Here is a 24294-nt window from a genome sequence, read left to right as displayed (position 1 = left end):
TATTGGAATTGGATGTGTGGAAATAAAAAAGGGAGCCAAATAGAACTTACGAATCTCTTTTGCTGCTTACCTCACGTAGCTTTAGCATGAACTGATGATGTACTTATGACAAAAAGTAGCAGTCACTAGTGCTGTCATTCATGCTAGCATAAAAGTAGATCTCTCTGTGTGTTGAGCTCTCTCGGTTGTGATGTTTGCTTTAGGACTGAATGTGATGTGAAGGTTGTCAGTGACTTCATCCATGACAGTGTATTTAGAAAAAGTCAGAAAGAACATTCTATAGTTGTTTCATCCAAAGGAGCCAGAATATAGTGAAACAAGATGCACTGATATAAAGATACATGACTTTTAGTTACAATGAAAATTTATCTCTAACAATATGTATTTTTTCAGGTCGCCTACTCCGGCTAAAGATGTTTCGAGAGGATCATGGGTCATGGATGACAATGTTCTTCAGTACAATTCTCTTTCTCTTCATTTTTTCTCACATCTACAACACGGTTCTTCTAATGGATGGGAGCATGGGGTAGGTTATCTTTCCCCTTTCTGTTGTGGTGAGTGTTATGTTTGAAACTCCTACGAATTCAAGGAGAGTTTGCTGTGGCCTAAATCTCATTTGAATATTCTTCCAAGAGGCATGATCTCTGCATTTTTCTTGATTAAGTTATTTGAGGTCTTTTTATTACCTTTCCTTTCTTTAAGAAGTTTATTGTACATTATAGTATTTATATTGTGTGCGGTGTTTCTGATTCCTTAGGACTTCTCTGTTTGAGAGCAGATACTAATGTAATTATTACAACAGAAAGTATGAGAATCAGGAAAACCATTTATTAGCTTGGTTATATTTCTGAAATCAGAAATGCAAGGCTAAGATGAAGGTCTCCAGTTTGCAATTCCATTGAGCTGCAGCTCCTGGCGACAAACACTTGATACTGGTGATTTTTTACCCTTTCTTGGCATTCCCAACAGAGACTCCTTTGTTATAAGTGAGTCACTTGAAAAGTGAGCCACCCTGTATTACCTCCTGGCTTGTGATCAATGCTTATCAAAATACAAGTCAAATTACTGTGGACTGAAGATGTGCTAATGAGTATATAACAAATATGTAAATATTAAGTATACTTAAGTATATTAAATATATATTTAACTTTCCTCAGTTCTTTCATTATATAATGAACACCAAGAATTGGGATTACAGCATAATTTGCTCTTGATTTGCTCTCAGTAAATTCTAAACCAGAACATAAGAAGATTGGTTTGATTTACAGCAATAAGTAACATTAGTGACAATAATAAACCACTTTAGAGGTTTGCTGTGCACTGAAGTAATTATTAAAGAAAGTTTCGATCAATTATTATCAATATAGCTAGGCAATACATATTTTTTCTAAATAGAGACTAGGCAAGATTGTTGTCTATTTCTACAGTGTGCAGTATTTTACATATAGATTTTGGCTACCATTGTCCAATGCCAAGGGGGGCACCTCAATTAAAATTTTATAGTTTTCTTCCACTTTAAAAGGAGATGAATAGTAAAAGGAAAATAGATTTTTCACAAGGCTTATATTTAGTCCATGCTAACAAATGTTTGACTCAGGAATTTGATTTTAGATCAAATGCCTGGATTTTAAGAAGTTATTAAAGTGTTTTGTCTGTAATTGTTTCTTGGACTAGAGTAATGCTGTTGATAATGGGTCTTTTTAAAAATGATGTCACTACAGATTTTAACAGTGGCTATCAGGATGTGTTTCAGACTTAGAGCATTGCATGGACTTATAGACTGGTATGGAAATGGGGTGTGATACTAAACATAACAGAAGGTACCGCTGGGAGGTCTTGTGCTCTTTCAGTCCTGGGACCAGAAGAATAAGACTCCCATCTAAAAACTGTGTTTTTAGGCTACTGTTGGAAATAATGTGTTAAATATTACAAAAGAATTTCTGTTCATTCAAAAGCTGACTTTTCATCTGTTTTTTGTTTTTTTTTCTTTTGCAATCTGAAGCCTGTCTATGCTATGATAAGTAGAAATGCTTATTCTGAGGTTTGGGTGGATAGAGATTAGATTTAAAAGCAGAAACTTAACTGAGATAATACCTCTCATATTGTAAATACTCATAGATAATGACAAATATGACATTATTGACTGATAATTTTTATTGAGCACTTAATAAGTACCTGGCATGAATTACCTCCTCCATCCTCACTGTGACCTTATGCAGCAGATAGTTTTGTTATTTCCCCTTTACAGTTAAAGAAACTATGGGCAGAGAAGTTTAGTAACTTCTGCGGCATTGAATTAAATGACATATTCATTTTAAACAATAATAGAGAGAAAACCTGAGCTACTAAGTATTGCATTCTGATAGTACAGCCCACTGAATGCTACTAAAGATTTGCTTAATGGTTGGTATGGTTAGGCCCTCATCATAATCCTCTTTGACTTTTCTAGGCTTCTTTACTCCTCAACCTGATTTTGTATGTTTAAAGAAGGAAGGGAATCGTTACTCAATAAGTCATTAATAAAAGGTTTTATTTTATTTTCAGAATAAATACGTTGTTACATATTCTTTTGAAATGTTTGAACTATTATCTGTTATGCCTTATCTTTCCTGGAAAGGATCTTTAAGTGAGAGAAAATCTTAATGGTGTCACTTCTTTTCTATGTCCAAAGCCAGGGACAACTATCACCATTTACTCAATATGTACCAACGTTTATATAACACACTTAGAGGGAATATCTGCAATTGCTTTTGGAGTTGCCTAGAAAACACCCTGCTATGTGAAGCCTTGCCTCATTTTTTGAAGGGTAGGTGTGTTAGTCCAGGTTGAGTAGAGAAACAAATTCATAGATACTCATATGTGAATAAGAAAGAGCTTTATATACAAGAGCAAGTGAATATTGAGAAAGCATCCCAGCTCAGTCCAGATCAAGTCCATAAGTCCGATATCAGTCCATATGTCCTATGCCAATCTATAAAATCCTCTTCAGAATCACGAAACACATGCAATAATGCCGAATGCAGGAGGATCACATGCCAGTGGGTAGAAAGTCTTGTGGATCCAGGGGCATTGTGAGCTTCTCAGCACTGGCAGGGGTCTCCACATGGTTCCTTCAGCTCTAAAACTCTGACTGCCTCAGGGTAACTTCATGTGGCTTCTCCTCAGGGATGCCTCACAGGGAGTGAGTCTTGTAAGTAGAGAGTCTCCAAGGGAGTGAGCCTAGAGCAAGAGTGTCTCCCACCTCCAAGGAGGAAATACAGGAGCTCCCAGAATCCTCAGGAGAAGGCCATACCCACACAGAGGTATGACTATGACCCAATTGATAGACTAGACTCCACCCCTTCACTCTTAACCCTCTCAAGTCCCCAAATGACACCAGATTATGTAACCACCACAGCAGGGAATGAAGGAGCCAGAGTGTGGGGAGAGACCCTGGCACACAGATCTCACAGACTGTTTGGTTTATGCCAGGGCAATGGGGTTAGTAGAGATGAATTCAAATTCTTGAGCTGAATCTGGTAACCACAGGGAATCCCAGTGTGTCTTGTTTGTGGTCTTCTCTAGAGTTATTGGGCTGTATCCATTCCCCAAAGAGTTGCAAGGATTTTTTTTACAATGGTGAGACCTGTATTCATGTGCTTTAGGTATCCTGTTCATAGTTGAACATCACACATAGGAAGCCTTCAGGCCTGGAATGAATGAGTTGAAGTTCTATAGGGTGGTGAAGTGAAATTCCCTTCTTTCTTTTCTTAGTTTTATTGGCTTGTAGCTCACCTATCACACACTTCATTAGTTCAATCATATTAAGAAGTGGTGTGCAATCATCTCCACAATCCATTTTAGATTATTTTCTTCTTTCTCCTACTCACTTTTCCCCCACCTCCCATACCATATCCCTAGATAAATATTAATCCATTCGCTGCCTCTATAGATTTATAAATCCTGAAATTTATATACAGAAAATTACACAAAACACAAGTAAGAAACAACAACAAAAATACAACAATGATAAAATAAAACAGAAACCTGAATTGAAAAGAAAGCGGAAAATATTAAAAAGAGCAACAGTTTTAAAATAGGTCAAAAGGGAGATCAAATGATAAGGTGCGACATTTGAACCTGAGCACATTTGCCATAATTGACTTTACAATGCTCTGTCTGACAGCGAGCCTACTCCCATGCCTGGACTATGATCCGAGGGGATTCACTGGAGTCTTAATCCTCATGGGGATGCTGCAAATGGATTTTGGGCTTCCAAGGTTACCCATAGCCTTCTGCACACCAGGTGTTCAGAATTTAAGCTCTTAATCTGTTCCCTCTCTGGATTAGACATTTCTTAAGATGACACTTCTATCCATCCACGTTCCTGTAACCCTGACAAATTGTGCAAGACCAGACAACAAGAGCACCGGAAACACCAACGAGGGGATTGGTCAGGTTTAGTGGGCACTCTCCTGGCTATAAGAACGAGCCATCTCAGGAACAGGGCGTAGGGAAAGCCCAGGACCGTCAAGGAAGAAGAGCAGGGAAGCACCTTTGAGATCTCTGTGTGAAGTGCAGAGGCCACGACCAGAGGATCAGAGACTGTGACATGGGGGCCATGGGACAGACAGAGTCACGAAGCCAAGCCGAGACCAGAGACCAAGGCCTGCAGACCAACAGAGAACAGAGGAGCCTGCCGCGACTAGGACACTGTGAGGCAGAGCAGCAGGCTGGCTTCCTGGCCCAACATGGACTTGATGAGAATCAGGCTGCCTGTCTCACGAGAGTGGATTCCTTGAAATGTGCACTAACTTCTGTGACTTCGTCATTGCTGAGAATCAAGCAGAGAGGAATTCGGGTAAGGGAGTAAGAGACCATTTAGCAGTGGGACTGAAAGGAACAAAAGCACAGGAAACAGGCCCTGTTTCTCGCCCATTACTACAGAGATGACCCAACCTCTGCTTTTTCTCTCCTCACAACACCAAATGCTACTCTTTGTAAATTCTCTTCATCAAGGATTTAAAAATTTATCATAAATAAGTACGTGACAATAGTTGCTGTTCTTCCCCTTTCCGGTTTGGTGTTGTGAGCCATGGGGTTGATTCTGACTCATGGTAGCCCATATGATAGAAGAAAATTATCATGGGATGGGGCCTAGTGATGGTAAATTGGCCTGTGATCCAAATGGTCTGCAATTGGAAATCACCTGCCAGTCCTCGGAAGAAAGATGGGGCTTTTTACTCCCGTGACTGTTATAGTTATGGAAACCCACAGGAGCCATTCTACTCTGCTGCGGAGGGTCGCAATGAGTCGGCAAGACCGTGATGGCATCGACTGAGAAAACTTTATGGGAACAGATCGTCAGATCGGTTCTCCTGTGGTAGATTAGAGCCACTGACCCCTGGGTAGCAGCTAAGTGCTTAAATATTGAAGGGCTCTTTCATGTAAATTAAGTGACATGAATCGTACTCAACCTATTTTTATTCTTTCTGTTACCAAATAATTAAAATGAAATGGATCTTTAGAAGAATGTTTGGGGTTGTGAGCATGAATTCTCCAGGAGAGAAGAGGCAGCCCAGGGGCAGGGTTTGACATGTAGAAGTTTTATATGTAACTTCTTTATCACAGAGTGACAGGTTAAGTAACACGAAGCTTCTTCTACTTCAGAATTCCTAGAAATGGTAAAAATGTGTATATATATATATATATATATATATATATATATATATATACACTTTTTTTTACCATTTTTACCATATATATATATATATACACACACACACACACACACACCATTTTTACCATATATATATATATATATATATCTGACTGTATATATACATACAGTCAGATAAGCCCTCCTAAAATGCTGAGGTTAACTAAAGGCAGGGAAAATCCTCCAGGGACCACAGGTGAAGAAGGGCCTGAAAACCTGGTTGGAAGCTGACATTCAGAAGCAGTGACTTAGGGACTTGCGTTTTATATATGGGCCAGATATAAACTTTGGGTTCATAGTAAGTGACAGAAGTTTTCATATTATATGGTCCTGCAAAATAGTGCACAGAAAAGTTGGATTAGCAAGTGTGTAACTATTAGCTAACGCCGAATCAAGAAAGCTTTGTCCAGGGAGTAGAAAAAATCTCCAAGGGTATTCATAACTACACGTATGACTTCACAAGGTTGCGTGTGTGTGTTTAAGCTTTTTGTGTGCATTCGGTGAAGGTTTGCAAAGCAGATCATCAGTTTTATATTCAACGACTGCCATTGAGCTGATTCCAGTGCATAGAGACGTGACAGGGAACATCGAACCCTCCCCAAGGCTGCAAATCTTCACCAGAGCAGACAGACCGCTTTCTCCTGCAGAACAGCTGGTGGTTCAGTCTGCTGACCCTGGAGATGAGCATCCCAGTGCGTAACCAACCACTCCACTGAAGCTCCTTTCACTGGCCTTTATAGCCTCCCAGGTATCTCTGAGCAGTAAACCAAATATCTCTGTGTAGTGTGCACTAACGTCCCTTTTCTCCCCACCTATGTATAGATGTGTGGTTTAATTTATAATACAGAGTCACTATGAATCCAAATGTTCTCGTAAAGCTCCTCTGGTAATGATGTTTGTCAACAAACATAACAAATAGGAAGATTAAATGCTCAAGACATTGAGATCAGACAACAGTTGGATAGCGGCTAATAAAATGCATATTTAAAGTAATTAAATTGACTAAAACATTTAAAAATAGTGAGAGAATAAGACACTTGGAAAAAAGAACACGCAGCTATGAAAAGGACCAAATGTGTAGTTCTCAAATCATTATTCCGAGTACAAGAAGCCAGACGCAAAGGAGTCCACACTGTGCTCGTTCATTTCTCTGACTTTCCTTATAAGGCCAAGCTGACTTCGGGCATTCAGTGAGGAGATACTGGCTGATGAGAAAGGGCTAAGAGAAAATAGAGAAACACAACTTTCCTCTAGTTCCTAAAGGTTTCCTCCCCGCTCCCACTACCATGACTCGAATTCGACCTTGCAAGTCTGGCTAGACCAGAGGAGGTACACTGATACAGATAGGAATTGAAAATCCAGGGAATCCAGGGTGGATGAGCCCTACAGGACCAGTGGTGTCAGTGGCGAAACAGGGACGGTAAAGGGAGAATGGGTAGGAAAGAGGGAACCGATTACATGGAACTGTGTGTGACCTCCTCCCTGGGGGACAGACAACCAAAAAGTGGGTGAAGGGAGATGTCGGACAGCGCAAGATATGACAAAATACCAATTTATAAACTATCAAGGGCTCATGAGGGAGGGGGGAGCGGGGAGGGAGGGGAAAAATGAGGACCTAATGTCGGGGGTTTAAGTGGAGAGAAAATGTTTTGAGAATGATGTACAAATGCGCTTTACACAATTGATGTGTGTATGGATTGCGATAACAGTTGTATGAGCCCCTAATAAAATGTTTAAAAAAAAAAGAAAATAGTTTTGAATGCTGAGAAAGTTCCATAATTTGTTGAGTGACCATTAAAATTATATATATGTGTCAAAACATAGTCAACTGTTCACTTAAATTAGGTACATTTGATTATATGGAAGTAATAGTTGTGCAAAGTTGATTTAAAAGTACTACTGAATCTTCCCTTCCACTCACCACTCCTCTGTCAGTTTGTCACATGCAATGGCTTGCCTGTGACTGTGATGCTGGGAGTTATGCCGTTGGCATTTCAAGTACCAGCAGGGTCAACCCAGAGTGGGCAGATGTCAGTGGAACTTCCAGAGTAAGACAGATTCGAAAGAACAGAAAGACGGTTCCACTTCTGAAACAGTAGCTGCCGAGTGGCAGAACATTGTCTGATGTTCTGCCGGAAGGTGAGCCCCTCAGAGTGAAAGGCACTCAAAATATAACGGGGGAAGAGCCGTCTCCCCTCAGAGTGAAAGGCACTCAAAATATAACGGGGGAAGAGCCGTCTCCTCAAAGGAGATGCAGCTTTACTGACATATTTGTAGCAAAACGTTGAGAAGCTTTGTATACTGATGTGGCATGTTTCAAAATGAGAAAAATGGAAAACATCCATTAATAGCTGGAATGTGGAATAAGGAAGGATGGCTCTAGGAAAACTAGAAGTATTTAAAAATGAAAGGAAAGGTTAAAATCAACATTAGTGATCTGAAATGGATTGGTATTGGCCATTGTGAATACGACAGTCCACTGTGCAAGAATGAGAAATTCAAGCGGAATGACGAAGAACAACTTAAGGTCCTTCCTGAAGTACAGTGCCGCCAGTGATAGCACAGTATCCTTTGAGTACATGGAAGACCAGTTCGTCAACTCTTACTCAAGTTTTGCACCACTGGGGCTATCTGTTGGACTGCTAGCCACAGTTGTCAGCAGTTCGAAACCACCAATCTCTCCTGGACAGAAAGATGAAGCTTCCTACTCCCATACTGGTTTATAGTCCTGGAAAACCCCCGGGGGCAGTTTTACTCCCTCTGCCCCCATAGGGTTGCTATGAGTTACAATACACTCAGTGGCAGTGAGTTTTTTGGACGAACTTCTGCAATCTGATATTGATTGACCATGCGATCAAGATGCATTGATTGTTACTGGTGATCAGAATTGGAAAGTTGGAAACCAAGCAGAAGAATCAGATGTTGGAAAATGTGAATGGGCTTGGTGACAGAAACAACACAGGTGATCGCATAATAGAATCTTGTTTATTGTCTACTGTCTCTGAGCCATTAAGGCATTAAATTATTTTTATGTATTTCTTTATTGATTATATATGTTGTTTTTGTGCTGATCTTAATTGCGTTGTTGTATCAGGAATTGTCCCCTTCTTCTATTTCCCCTAATGCTGTCTTTGTTCCTTTATGTTGGTTCTGTGGTGGTTGTTTGAGAGTCTGGTTTCTGGGTGATTTGGGTGGTGTTAGTGGCTGGGGTATGATTTCCCCTCGCTGGTGGCCACGGTGGACTGTGCCACGTGCGAGTTCCCTGTGGTGAGGCTCATGTCATGTCTTCTCTTACTGGCGCTGGGAGAGCAGGTTCTTCCTTGATAATGGAGGAGAAGCGTTGGGTTGTCCGGATCCCTCCATAGTCCTTTTGGGGCAGTGGAGTCCTCCTAGTTTGGTGCCAGCAGTGAGTGCATTCTCTGGAGGTCGAGGTCAAGGTCAAGGTCTTTGCATGTGCTGTTACTGACCGGAGTGAGGGAGGCCTGCTGTGTGTGCACGAGTTGATTGGGAATCAAGGTGTTCCAGTGCAAATGCAGATGGCCCGAGGAACCGTTTGGGTGCGGGCTGTGTGATGTTGCAGTCAGGCAGAGGTGGTGTGGGCACAATGACCCCTTTCTCCAGTGGAGAGGCTTGTGGGTTTTAATTGCGGACCTTGTAGTTAGGAACCCAACACCTTACCACTACACCATGAGGTCACCTCTGGGTATACACACAGCCAAGTACCAGATAGTTGGGTGAAAGTCACCAGTCTCCAGGTGGGTGGCATGGTGCTGATCTGGTTTGTGTGACTTAAGTCAATATCTTGGACTATCTGTTCAGTATCATTTGTTTTTGCCTTATTTTTTCCACTTTAATTTATCAGGTACTTTCTCTTATATATTCCCAAATCGTACCAATGCATTTTCAATATAATATAATCTTATTTGCACTTATGCCAATATCCGAAGAACCAGCACTGTTAAAGGAATGCTGCTCCTTCTCAGAGTGGGAGGGGCCCACTGCCACAAGGTTTTGTTTATTTTTTTACAGAGCAAATGTCCTTTTTCCTTTCAGTTTGCTACTTATTTAGGAAACATAAAACCATTTTCCTTGATAGTGATGGGACTTGATTTAAAACGATTAAAACACAACATCCCATCTAAAAATATATTTTTTTAGTGTTCAACTAGGGATCATTAAAATGATGTATTTTGAATTCTCTATTTGGCAGGAACAAAGAGATCCAACAAAGTCCAGGTCTGGCTGCGTCTTTGTCTATAGGGACTGAGCCAGGCACATGGGGCTGCGAAGTCATTTCCTTGTCCAGACACTTCAAGCACTTGATTGAAGTTGTCTTTCTGAAGACATTCCCAGTAATGCGATTTTTATAGCATCCAGAGCATAAAGACTTCCTTTAGTAGAAGACCTGCCTGGCCATTTTAAATATCGCCATTTCCCGAAGGACAGTGTATGTCTAGTGTGCAAGAAAAGAAAAATCATCACGAAAGGTGTTTGTAAAAATATTCCAGAAAGAACCACTTGATGGCAGCAAAGGGCATGTTTTCAACAGTGAAGGGCTCTTAGTAGCCAGGCTTTATCCTTTGAGAAGAAAGGAATCTTCTCCCTTCTGAATTTCTGACACTTGATGTTGAAATAACCCCTTCCTTGTTGCTGCTAGGCTTTCTGAAGAAACCTACAATAATTCTCTCGAACTCTATAATGAACACTTATTATTTTGTGATGTGCTTTGACCCTAAAATTGCAACATACAAACATCCTATTCTAAAACAGGCATGTTCGCTGTTATTAGGTGCCTTGAGTCTTCTCCCCTCATGGCAACCTTATGAGAAGGCTTCAAAAATTTGGTGTAAAAATGGAATAAAAAGACAATGGAAGTTTTCCGTGAACGTTCTGAAACCCCCACGTCTGTATCAACACACGGAGGAGTGTTGGGATCTGGGTCATGCACTGAGCTGTTATCCTAAGGTCAGCAGTCCACTGCAGGAGAGAGATGAGGCTGCCCCTTCCTGTAAAGATTAACAACCTGGAAACCCAAAGGGCGATTCTGTGTCCTAAAGGGTGGCTCTGGGTTGGAATCGCTGAGATGACAGAGAGTTTGGCCTTGGAGTTGTGCACACAACAGAGATGTGGTTCAGCCCTTCCCGTCTTTAGATCACTGCCACGCTCCAGGCCCGCTGTTGTGTTTGGAGCACTTCCAATCCCTCGGGCTCATCTCCCAGGACTGTTTAAAAGAGAGCTGTTGGCCATTGGATGGATCACAGTGCATAGTGGCTCTACAGGACCCAACAGAATGTTCGTTAGGGTTTCAGAGGCTTTAAAGGCACCAGTGGCGGAGTTTCTAGCATCATGGTAACACATAAGCCCCCACAGCACAGCAAACAAGCAACCCACTTTACCCATTGCCTGGAGTCAATTAGGAGTCACCGTATAGGACAGAGTAGAACTGCCTGCCCCCACAGGTCTGCATGGCTGTAATTCTTTATGGAAGTAGACTGCCACAACTGTCTCTCTCGCTCTCTTTTTCTTGAAGCTGTTCTTAAAAAATCATTTTATTGGGGGCTCGTAAAGCGCTTATCACAATCCCTCCATCCCTCCCTTGCTTCAAGCACCTTTGTACATATGTTTCCATCATCATTTGACAACTTTCTCTTATAGAGTGCTGGTGGTGAGTTTGAACCTCTGACATTTCATTTAGCATCTGAGCACTTTAAGCACTCTGCCACCAGTGAAAATAGGTTTAAATAATATATATATGCGCTTGTCTATATAAATAGACAACTACATGTTTGTATGGTTATCCCAATGTTATAATGATAAATATTATATTTGGCCCTCAGGCTGGTCAACGAGTGGCTTATCAATAAGATTTCCTCCATGAATTGGAGTGACGAATCTGCTTTGTGGACTTTAGGGTGCATGCATTTTATGGCACATCAGGTGAAGAAGACGGATTGTCTTTTGGTGTTAATTATAAGAGAAATTATATTTTCCCCTTGACTTTTATAAGAAAGTCTTTTCCAAACAGAGCAACCAGAGTGGAAATAGAGAGAATGTTCATACATTGGGGAAAATGTAACAAATGTCATTGAACAATGTGTAGAAATGGTTGAATGGAAACTTACCCTGGTGTGTAAACCTTCTCTGAAAGCACAATAAAATACCATTATTGAAAAAGAAAGCCCTTTTCAGAGAATTTTACGAGTATTAATTAACTGATATATATATTACAAAGCTTCTTCCAGAGAAGCTTTAAAAAATATTAATTAGTGTACATGTATGCATAATAATTATAGCAGAAAGGAAAATGGAGAAATAGAGTGAATCAAGCAACTTTAAAAATAAGTGTTACTCTTCCTATTCGAAAGTTGACACTCCCAATCTCCAAGCTGTTTCTTTCCTGGGGAAGAGATGTAGCCGTTGTCTTAGTCAAGATCACAACCACAGCAACCCTGTGGGACCATTCCAGCCTTTCCTAAAGGGGAACTATGAGTTGGAATTTACTCCATGACAATAAGTCTTTGAAAAAAATATTTATAGACAAGATATGAAAAATCAAGGATTAGCTGATGAATATTGTGGTAGTTACAGAATCTGGTTTCAACTTGTTGAGGGTGGAGTCTAGCCTGTCAATCAGGTCACAGCTTGATGACCTCATTTGGACACTGGATAGAGATAGATAGCTCACTGGAGGCCAGATAGACACAGACTTTCTGCTTTGCCTTCCTCCGGACAAGCCACATGGACCTAGGCTGATAGCAGCCAGAGCCTTGGAGCTGGAGGAGCCACATGGAGCCCCTCGCCAGCGCTGAGATGCTTCCGCCACCACTGGCTCCACAAGACTTTCCACCCATTGGCCTGTGATCATCCTGCATTTGGCGTCATTGCATGTGTTTTGTGAGTCTGAAGAGGGCTTTATAGAGTAGTATCAGATATATGGGCTAATATTGGACGTAAGGACTTGATCTGGACTGGTCTGGGATGTTTTCTCTATATTCAATTGCTCTTGTATATAAAGCTCTTTCTTAGACACCTATGAGTGTCTATGAATTTGTTTCTCTAGTCCACCCAGACTAGCACCAGTATAGGAAATGGAATGTATTTTGTTCATCTTTTCTTGTAAGTTTTAGTGGTGTGTTTAGGTGGCTGCCTGAATATGGCGAACATTTTCAGTAAGTTTGAGCTGAGTAGGGTGATTGAACTTAGGGAGGTAATGGGAGGGGATATTTGAAATGGACGCCTTTTTAAGCTTGAAAATGCATGGTTTTGATGTACAACAGAGGCAGAAAAACAAGCAGGGATGAACAGGAGGGTAAGTGAGTGAGAGTAGAAACTTGAAGTTTGGATGAAATTGCCCTAGAATTAATGCTTTTATAAAGCTCATGTGCATGGCTGACCTAGGCTTTACCAAATGATACTCGGCTTACATTTATCCTCATTTGTCAAAGAAGGACTGGTCCTCTGGTCCCTACTTGTGCCCATACATTGTGTCATAGAAGACTTCCTCTGATTCGTAGCTTCAATTCACGCTGCTAGAGGTGTCGGTTTCAGCACATTACTTTTCCAACTCTGACATACTCTTTAAATGGAAAAAACTCCGGGTGAAATTGCACTATGGGCTCTGTATGTGTGTGCGCATTCCCTTTACTATTTTAAAGATAAGATTTTCTGATTTCTTACTCAACTTTCTCTTTTGTTCTAATTGCCACTAATCTAGAAGTAGGCACTCTGGCAAGATGTGTACTATTGGGCGCTCAAAATTTCACGTGAAATTGTTCTTCAAAACAACTAGTCTAGGTCTGTTAACATTGCTTACTCTGGTAGCATGGTCACATGAAAGGCATATTATAATGTATTCCTTTGTTTTGCTTTTTTTAAGGTGCAAATTTTGTTCTGGATAAATTTAAACTATGGAACTTTTTGTATAACCTCACTCATTGTGAATGAGTCAATTCCGATGCTTAGAGACCCAATAGGACAGAGTAGAAGAGCCCCAGGCTATACCTCTGTCCAGGCAACAACTCTGTACAGGCTACAACTCTGTACAGGCTACAACTCTTTCTCCCTGGGGCTTTCAAATTGCTGACCTTATGGTTAACAGCCCGATGCATAACCCACGATGTCATCAGGGTTCCTCGTCCTATGACCCACACAGATAAAATTAATAAAGGACCAATCAGCTCATTTGAATAACAGTAAATGGAAAAAGGAATACACAATTATTTTTGAATTTAGATGAGGGGACTTCAGAAAGTTTATGGGAAAATGGAATTTAAAGAAAATGGAATTTTCCCCACAGACTTTTTGAATGTACCCGGCTGCTAACCAAAAGGTTAGAGGTTTGAGTCTACTCAGAGAAAGCTCAGAAGAAAGGCCTTCTGGTCTCCTTAAAAAAAAAGAAATCAGTGACTGAAAATCCCATGAGGCACAGGTCTACTCTGACACAGACAGGGTCACCCTGAGCTGGAATGGACTCACTGGAAACTGAATCCAGGTGTGGGAGAGCCCTGTGTTGGTTGTTAGGGGCCCTTATGTCTGTTCAAATCCATACAACAGACTGTAGCATTACCCACCTCGGAGCCACTTCCACAGTCATTATGTTCGAGCCCATCGATGCAGCTACTGTGTCAATCCATCCGGTCAAGGGTCTCCCTCTCTTTTGCTGACCCTCTGTATTACTAAGAATTATGCCCTTTCACGGACTGGTCTCTCCTGATGGACATGTCCAAAGTACATGCTTGCATCTAACGACCCGACTGACTGTACTTCTTCCAAGTCAGGCAGACAGACTTGTTTGTTCTTTTGGTGGTCCATGGTACTTCAATATTCTTGGCTAGCACCATAATTCCAATGTATCATTTTTTTTCAGTCTTTCCTATTCAGGGTCCACCTTTCAATGCCTAGGAGGTGATTGCATATACCATGGTCAGCTGCACCTCAGTCCTCAAAGTAATGTCCTTTCTTTTCAACACGTGAAAGAGCTCTTGCGCAGCAGATTTAACTTAATGCAAGTGGCTGTTCGATGCCTTGACTGCTGCTTTGGTGAGCATCGATTGTGGATCCAAGCACGATGAAATCCTTGACAGCTTCTGTCTTCATTCATCATGATGTTACCCAGAATGCTGTGTTTAGTGATGGCAAAGGCTGGAGAATGCAGCCATAGTGTGCAGTGGATAAGGCAGTCCGCCGCTGGCAGGGAGGTTGGTGGAGGGAACCTTTTGTAAAGCTGTTTACTTTCGTCAACATTTACAGCCATGGAAACCTGATGGGCCTCCTTCCACTTGGTCTTATGGGGGGTCACGATGAGTTGAAGTCAACTTGATGACATTGGGGTAGTCAAATATGGAAATTTGAGACAGGGTTCAGGACCTGGGGGGGGTGAGAGAGGTAAGCTGAAAATCTTAATGAAGCTGAGAATTACTTGAGTCAACAGCAGGAAATCTTGATTGGCTGCAAATACAAGGTTGAATGCAAATTCTGCTGGAGTGGTGTTTTAAATAATTTGTTGGCTTCACTCCTAATTAGGCTAAACATTGACTTGCTTGTACAATTAATTCAAAATAATAGCACGATGAATGACCAAGGCTGGGAGTAAGGGGTAGAGCTGCTTGCAGAAAATGGGCTGAGAGGAAAAAGCTCGGGGTGGGAGGGGAGGGAGGGAGGCAGAAATGCTGAGTCTTTTTCAGAGAAGATGGGCAGGATTGAAAGACAGGGACAAGGACTGCAGGGAAAGATCAGAGTGAAGGAGGAAGCAGGTCATAAAATCAGTCTAGCCAGAAGAAGCAATAGAGCACAATTTGCGGCTTTTAGTATTATTGGTTTTGCGTTACTTGGTTTTGATCATACAGGGTAAAACAGCATAGCATATCCAAAGTATCACAAATTCACAGTTAATGTGTCTGAATTGATAAAAAACTTAAAATATGAAAAAAATAAATCAATGTTGCAGCCTTATTTCTCTGTTGGAATGTATTTTTCTGTCTCCAGAGTCATCATTGAATGGACATACTGAAGAGGTGTTCTGTAGTGACTATTTATTGTTCCTTCCTATAACTCCTGTAACTCTATCATTACTATTGCATCAGCTTGCTATAGCTGGGGGGCTGGGGGTGGGGGTGGGGGTTGGGGGACACGGATTTTGATCCAGGAATTAGGAGAGTAGGATTTTAATCCCATCTGAGCTAGTTAATGGCAAAAATAATTAGGAAAAGTCAGTTGGTTTTAGAAGAAAAAATGGTGAACAGTGTTGCCCTGCCTACCTTATAGGCTTGTTGTAGGGCTATAGGAAAAGAGAGGCACAATGCCACAATATACTTATATTATTATCAACATCATCACCCCTAATATTAATCTTGTGGAAATGCATTCTTCTAAAGTATAAAATCAAACAAAACTTCAGCGCATTAAAAACTTTAGTTGTCTTTAGCATCGCTTTCTTCTTCCAAACCATTTTATTAGGAGCTAACCTAAACATCATGCCATTCTATAGTTCAATCCTATCAAGCAGTGTTGAACAATTGCTACCCAAATCCCTTTCGAAACATTGTCTTCCTTCTTGATCTCCTTGATATCAACATACCTCACCACCCCCACCTCCCCTTCCATACCCCAGGGACCCTTATTCTACTTGTCTCTATAGACTCACCTCTCCAGGGCTTTCTATACTGAAAAACATCAAAAATCACATAATAAAGAGTCAATAAGGCTACCAACAATGACAAAGTACAAGAGATAAACCACAAAATGAAAAAATGCCAGAAATATTAAACATCAGACAGAGCCCAAAGTGTATTGGAAGGGAGATCAGGTGACAAGGTTTTAGCTGTTCAAGTCAGATTTATCATTTTAATCTACAGTAGTCATCTCTCCAATACTCTTATGTCTGGTAACCAGATTATTCCCATTCCTCAATCATGATTAGAGGGAAATCACTCGAGGCTTATTCCCTGTGTAGATCTTGCTAATGTATTTTTGGCTTCCACTGTCATCCATTACCCTTCTGCACCCCAGAATCTCAAACAAGTAAGCTCTGATACTATTCTTCCCTTTGGATCACAGATATTGGTGTGCTTCTTTCACTTGGGCTTAATTGGCACCTCATTTAAATGGCTTCGTTTGAAAACAAGCCTTTAATACCCTAAACATTATTTTATTTGATAGCTGGGCACCTTCTAATTTCTTCACCACACTTGGCTATAGTGCTCATATCTTCTGTTTCTTTCACGATGGTGAATGTCAAGCAGGGCCATGTCATAAGAACTAATTGCTTTTAAATTGGAACTAGGATTAAATGCGAGCCCAATACGCACTCCTCAATCTATGGTATGTGTGTGTGTGTGTTTTAATTTACCTTTGATTCACTTTAGAGACATCCTTGTTATTTTATGGTAGATAATCTTATGGATCATCTCCCTGGGGCAAAAGGACCTTCTGTTTATAGTGTCATTGATTATCCCATGGTGCCAATTTAAAATTCTGTTAAGGGAGGGAGGCCGAACAGATGTAGGCTAACTACATATCACAATACCTAGATTATTCACTTGTATAAAAGAAATCCTTATGTGCCTGGATGCTATGTGCACAAACAGTGGGAGTTTGTCGTCAGATAAAACTTAAAAATAATATTCACTGACAATGTCAGACTCAGGTTATATATATATAACAGAATAATATATATCTTAATACAGTAAGGCATTGAAGTAGTAAGTAAATGTTAGTCTGTTTACTGACAGTCCAATACTCTTGAAAAAGCTGTCTTCTGCTTCTTCACACACCATGTAATTTCAGTCTGATGTCCTCAAGTTATTTAGCACCACTTTCTATGGGAGGCAATGTGGTGTGAGTTTTCTCACTTGTAAAATGGAAATATTAGCTTGTACCTCTCTGGGTTTTTGTAACTATCAAAGCAGACAAGGTCTGCGAAGCAATGAGCATGTACACACTTCATAACTGCAGCATGAGATTCTTCTACCATTAGTTGCTATTATAATAACAATAAAAGTATATACAGATATGTATTAATTTCCCAAGTACTTTAATCCATCAGTTGCCATCAGTCAATTCCCCATGTCCATGTCTTTCCCATAAAACTGTGCTCATCGGCTTTTCCCTGATGGGATCTATCAGAAGGAGATTTTTGCTCCTTTCTTTCAAGGCTCCACTGGGTTTTCTTCAACCTGCAGACTCTTGGTTCCCAGCCACACACTTAATCACTTGTACCACCCAGGACAGGACTCCTTCAAGTTCTTTGGCTCTCCAGACAGAACTGCACAGCAAAAATAATAATGTTGGTATATATTATGGGGTAACTTAACTTGTGGTATCATTAGTATTAAATTATTATCACGAAATAATAATAATTATTATTATGCAAAAATCCAAAATGAATGCCTGACATTTATAAGTCTTTAATAAATATTTATTTCCATGCCATAATATATAATCTTAAATATGCTTTTCCTATCAAGTAAAATTATTACACATAATATAATATAAGGTATCAGGCTCAACTTTTTATCACAAGATATGTTAATATACCTAGTTGTACCTTATCTTAGTTTCAATGAAAAGTGTCAATCCATTTTGTCAAAGGTCTTCTTCCTCTTTTGCTGCCCTTCTGTTTTACTAAGCATGATGTCCTCCAGGGACTGGTCTCTACTGACAACTTGTACAAAGTACTTAAGACCAAGTCTCACCACCTTTGCCTTTAAGGAGCATTCTGGCTGTACTTCTTCCAAGGCAGATCTGTTTGGCCTTTTGGCAGTCCATGGTACTTTCAGGGTTCTTTGCCAGCACCATCATTCAAATGCAACAATTCTTCTTCAGTCTTTCTAATTCAGTGTCCAACTTTCACATGCATCTGAGGTGATTTGAAATACCTTGGCTTGGGTCAGGGCCACCATCGCCCTCAAGTAACTTCCTTGTTTTTCAACCCTTTAGAGATCTTATACACCAAATTAGCCCAGTGTGTCATTTGATCACTTGACTTGTGCCTCTGTGAGCATTGAATTATAGATCCGTAATCTTTTCTCTCTCACGATGTCACCTATTGGTCTGTTGTGGGATTTGGGTCTTCTTTACTTTGTGCTGTAATCCATACTGAAGGCTGCAGTTCTTGATCTTCTGCAGCCAGTGCTTTAAGTCATCCTCACTATTACTCAGGTCTTCATTATTTTTTAAACAAAAATAGCCCTTAGTTAAAACAAAATCCACGTTTCATAAGCCGAGCTGAAGTGTGTCATACTTACACGGCTAAAACGGCTCCTTTCCTTTGTGAACTTTCTCATGCTCCCCTGCTGGCACGCCTTGCAGGTCGGGCTGCTAACTGCCAGGTGAGGAGGGCAAACCCACCAACTGTTCCACGGCAGAGAGAGGGAGCCGTGTGCTCCCATAAAGATCGACAGTCCCAGAAATCCAAAGGGGCAGTATGGATGCTGTACGCTTCAGGGCCACTGCCAGTCCCATTTGACTTGGTGGCAGTGGTTTTGATATTGCGTTCCACTCAGAGCTGTCATTATTGTCTAATTACAATCAGGCTTTGAGTCCCACGTTTTGTCTACATGCCCTACAAGCAAGGGCTGTGTTGTTTTCTTTCCTGCAGTATTTGTGACCCTATATCAAGAACTTCTTGAGAATGAATTAGTACTTAAAGGATATGAAGGAGAAAAAAAAAAAGAGGCATCTGCTCAATTAGCAATACTATTGTTTATATTCATACAATCCAATAGATATTATATTTAAACAAGGTATAAGTATATTTATGACCTATTTTTGTTTGGTTAAAGTTGTTAATAAGCATCACTAAGGATTCTTTATGGTCTGGTGTGGGACGAGGTCCATGGGTGAGGCGATGTGACACTGTAAGTTACTGTTTTGGGTGACATCAACCCTAGAGACGCTACTTTTCTAATGAATACTCCAAATCCAAACCCACTTCCACCAAGTCATTTCAGACATCGAGCAACCCCACATCATGGCAGCAGAGAGCCTCAATTTTCTCCTGATGCATGCCCGGTGGTTTTGAACCTCCAACCTTTTGGTTAGTACTCCAGTGCTAACCCAACAGTGCCACCAGGTCTCCTTCTAATGAATATACCAAACCAAACTCACTGCCTTCAAATCCATTCTGAGTATGATAAAATGGTGGGATGCTAATTCCAAGAAACTCTGACTTATGTTTTGCTCACCCTTGTTTACCTTCTCCCTTCCCTCTTCTCCTCCACCTCTATTTTCTATCTCTCTGAGCTCTTATTCCGGGAAGTAAGTTGCCATGTGGTACAGTCATATGTAGAGGTATACACAATGAAGAACTGTCTCCAGACAACAGCTAGTCAGAACCCAAGGCCTGCCAAGCAGATTCTCCCCAAATCCCTCCTCGAGGTGCCTGTAGCCTCTGCCATGATGAGGGCTGGAGCCTTCAATGTGGAGAGCCTGAGCCCAAAGACCCAGCTACACTGCACTCAGATTCCTGACCCACCCCCAGTGCTGGCTATTTCAAGGGACTCATTTCATTTTCCCCCCGTTGCTCTTCTGCTTTTATATTGATGAGGGAGGACTTTAAACCGGACCCCTAGAATATTAGGAAATAAAAACCAGCTACCCAGTGTTGGGACGTTGTTGTTGATGCTAGTTACCGTCCAGTTGGTTCCACTCGTAGAGAACTTACATATAACAGGATACAACATTTCCATACACAGCATCTATTTGAGAAATGCACTACTTATCTTTCTTAATGAGAAAAAAAACCATTTCTGTGAATTTTTATAAAGAGGACTCCCTAAAACGTAGAGAACAACATCATTAATAATGTTCTGAACAACATCTTTACACAGCGCTATGATGTTTAGTGAGTTGTTTCTTTTCAAATCTGTCAAGATGACCTTTATTTCCTTCTTTAAGGGCCAGCCAAATTGTTGGCATGGTACTCAAGTGGAACTTAATTGATCTACAAAGAGAACGTCTTGCATATTTGACTTTACAAAACAGTATTAAGTACCACAATACAGGAGTTTGACAAATTTACTGTGCAGATAGATAGATGGTTGTCATTGGAGGGTGATTTAAAATTCTACTCAAGTTCAAGGAATAAGTTGTTAGCAGGTAACATTTTAATTTCTTTCTCTGTAATGTTTTTATGTTTAAAACCTCACTAAAATATTTGTGACAATAAAGGTAAATGTTCAGCTTGAAACAAACAAAAATCAACCAGAAAACCACGGAAGGTAGTTGACTCCAGGCTACTTCTCATAATATTCTGACTAGAAACTTAAAAGCCAAACCCATGGCCCCCAAGTTGATTTCAACTCTAGGGGTAGCTGCAGCTCTTTACTGGGTTTTCCTGTTTCTCTCTTTTGTGTAATACACATTGTTAGCGTTATCAGATTATAGGTGTCACATACCACTTCCGTTTAGAAATAATGGTGTAATGTTGTTTCAGTTCAACATGAAAAAGTACCTGCATTTAAAACTACTTCCAGACTTGGCAGTTTTTACTGTAACCCACATAGGCAAACCACTTACTGCACCTTACTGAAACCATTTACCACTTCCCCATGAGGTTTGTATGACACACAGACTTATGTATATATGCTTTTAGTAGGAGATGAGTTTGAATTTTGCTTCAGGAAGTAAGAATTATATTGCAGACTGTATATATATATATATACACACACACACACACAATCCTTTCGGCTAGCAACGTGAGAGCAACTGTAATTAAAGAAAGTACAACAGAGACATAGACATATCATTTTACATTGCAGAACAAAGTGTAAAATTCTAGTTAATGGTTCCAAGAAAAGATAGGTGTAAAATATTTATGATAGATGTATGTTAGTGTTTAGTGCAGATTTATTATCATCTCTTTAAAATTAATTAAAAATTACATCCACATCATCATATAAAAAATCCTTGAAGTGCCTAGAATTCACCTTCTAATTATTTCTTTCTGTCATTAGTAACTTGCTGCTTATTCTTTCTCATTCGTCAGAAGAATTCAGAACCTGCCTCATAGTATTTTTCTTTATCACAAGTTTTACTTCTACGACCATCTCAGGTTTATCCATCCATCCATCCATCCATCCATCCATCCATCCATCAACTTAAGACTGGGTACTTTTTGATAAGATCACTCCAGAGAACAGAGTACAATTGCCCCTATAAGTTACTAACTGTAGTAGTTATGTAATTGTCAGTTTGAGAGGATTAAGAGTGAAGGGGTGGAGTTTATCCTGTCAATCAGGTCATAGCTAATAAGGCCCCTGTGTGGGCCTGGTCTTCTCCTGAGGATTCTGGGAACTTTGATATTCCTTGTTGGAAGTGGGAGACACTCTTCCTCACTTATTCTCTGGGAGACATCACAGCTGACAAGACACATGGAACTACGCTAGTACCCTGAGCTGGAGGAGACCCCTGCCAGCACTGAAATGCTTATAACACCACTGGATCCACAAGACTTCAAACCCACTGCCCTGTGATCTTCCTGTATTTGATGTCATTGCATGTATTTCATGACTCTGAAGAGGATTTTATAGATCGGTATCGGACATATGGGTTAATATTGAAGTTATGGATTTAATCTGGACTGGTCTGGGATGTTTTCTCAATATTCAATTGCTCTTGTATATAAAGCTCTTTCTTATACACATGATAGTGTCTATGAATCTGTTTCTCTAGTCTGCCCAGACTAACACACCAAGGGTGTACCTCTTTAAGTCAGTAGAAAGTCTATCTTTCTCCCTCAAGTCCTGGTGGTTTTGAACTGCTGACCTTGTGGTTAGCAAGCCAATGAGTAAACTAGCAAAGTTTAATATGCTAAAAATAAAATATGTACACTCTTCAAAAGACTTCTCCAAAAATGTTAAAAGAGAATCCTCAGATTCAGAAAACAGCTGTGACAGTGACATATCTCACAAGGGTCTAATTTTGAACATATATAGAAAGGCCCAGTACATGACCCACAAAAAGATAAAGATCCCAATGTAAACAATGGACATGAACAGAGGCTTCACAAAGAAAGTGACCAACAGAGATACTGACAATCATTAGCCATCAGAGAGCTGCAAATCAAAACTGTAATCAGAGACCATCTGACATTGGCAAGAATGGCACTGACCAAAAAACTGAAATAACACTTAATGGCAAGGTTGTGAGGAGATTGGCATTCTCATGCACTGTAGATGGAAATGTAAAATGGTAAAAGCACTATGGAAAACAGTATGGTGCTTGCTCAAAAAGCTAGAAATGGAAATACCTTTATGGCCCAGCAAGCCCTCTCATAGGTATATAGCCTAAAGAAATAAGCGCTCTGACACAAATAGATGCATGCAGCCCATATGCATTACCGTCTTCCTCACAATAGACAAAAAGTGGGATGCCCATCAGTAGAAGGAAAGATAAACTGTGGTGAAAACACACCACAGAATGCTATGAAACATTAAAGCATGACTGTGACTCCGGGAGAAATCTGGCAACATAGGTGAGCCTGGAGGACATTATATTGAGTGAAATAAGTCAGTGACAAAAGGACAAACATTGTATGAGACCACTATTCTAAAAAGTCTAGAAAACTTCTACACACAGAAGGTAACATTCTTTGGCTATTATCAGGAATAGAAGAGGGTGGCAGGGAACATGACCACCTAGATAGTAGACGTGTTAACTTCAATGAAAGGAAAGACCATACAATAATATGGGATATGTCAGCACAACAAGCCAAAGCAAAAGAAGACACTGAAAGGTATACAAGGATAAAAGGCAGTATCAGTAAATTCTCCCACGTCTACAACCCATCAACAGCAATTACAAACAGTATTGACTGAGTGGATACATAAGTAGTTATGTAAGCTGAGCATGAGTGGAAAGGAGGATGGGAGTACAGTCACATGCATATGTAGATATGCATCGTGCATACTGAAAATACACCCAAGTATATAATAGAGTGTACAATGGTAATCAGGGGCACAGTTATGTAAACCTTTTAGTCATAAACTGACACCTCCCAGGACTGAGACACTGGGCTAGAGGGCCAGGGATCATAATCTTGGGGGAATAACTAGGTCAATCACCATAACATCATCCATGTAGAATAGATAATAGTCTACAATTTTTGTTGAGAAGTGTCTTGGGTCATGAATGGCCATCAACATCACAACTATTGATCTCTTTCTGTCTACAGCAAAAGGAATGAAGACTCAAGGAAGCAATTAGTACATGTGATAAATAAAACACATGAACCACAGTCTCCACTATCTGGAGATCAGAAGACTTAGATGGTGCCTGGCTACCACCACTGGCATTCTGACCAGAATTACGATAGAAAGTACTGGGTAAAGTGGGAGAAAGGTAGCACAAATTTCAGATTCGTGAAAGACAGGCTTATGAAGTGACCAGTAATACCTGGGAGATCCTACCTCTCAGTACCATCAACTGTGTGACTGAGAAAGGGAAGCATTTGTCTAAACCAGGGCTCGGCAAACTTTTGAGATCGAGGAGCCAATCCGGTACCTCACAACAATTTGAAAATCACTCAAGACTCATCAATGGAGTTTTACAAACAAACAAAACCACCATTTTCTGAATAATATCCATAAAACATTTTT

The 24294-nt window shown here is 40.4% G+C and overlaps 1 protein-coding gene across 1 annotated transcript in view; it reads left to right on the top strand.

The window, feature by feature from the left end:
* The window catches only part of TMEM117 (transmembrane protein 117), a 656162-nt gene that overhangs the window by 123454 nt on the left and 508414 nt on the right, over positions 1-24294 (top strand). The window contains exon 2 of the mRNA XM_004711523.2: positions 394-526. Coding sequence (XP_004711580.1) covers positions 394-526 — 133 coding nt within the window. The remainder of the gene's footprint in view (positions 1-393; positions 527-24294) is intronic.

This window comes from Echinops telfairi, unplaced genomic scaffold (assembly GCF_000313985.2).
Source record: "Echinops telfairi isolate 266 unplaced genomic scaffold, ASM31398v2 ScPeMD7_12;HRSCAF=54, whole genome shotgun sequence".
NCBI classification, from domain to species: Eukaryota; Metazoa; Chordata; class Mammalia; order Afrosoricida; family Tenrecidae; genus Echinops; species Echinops telfairi.
This window is presented reverse-complemented; position numbering and strand designations above follow the sequence as displayed.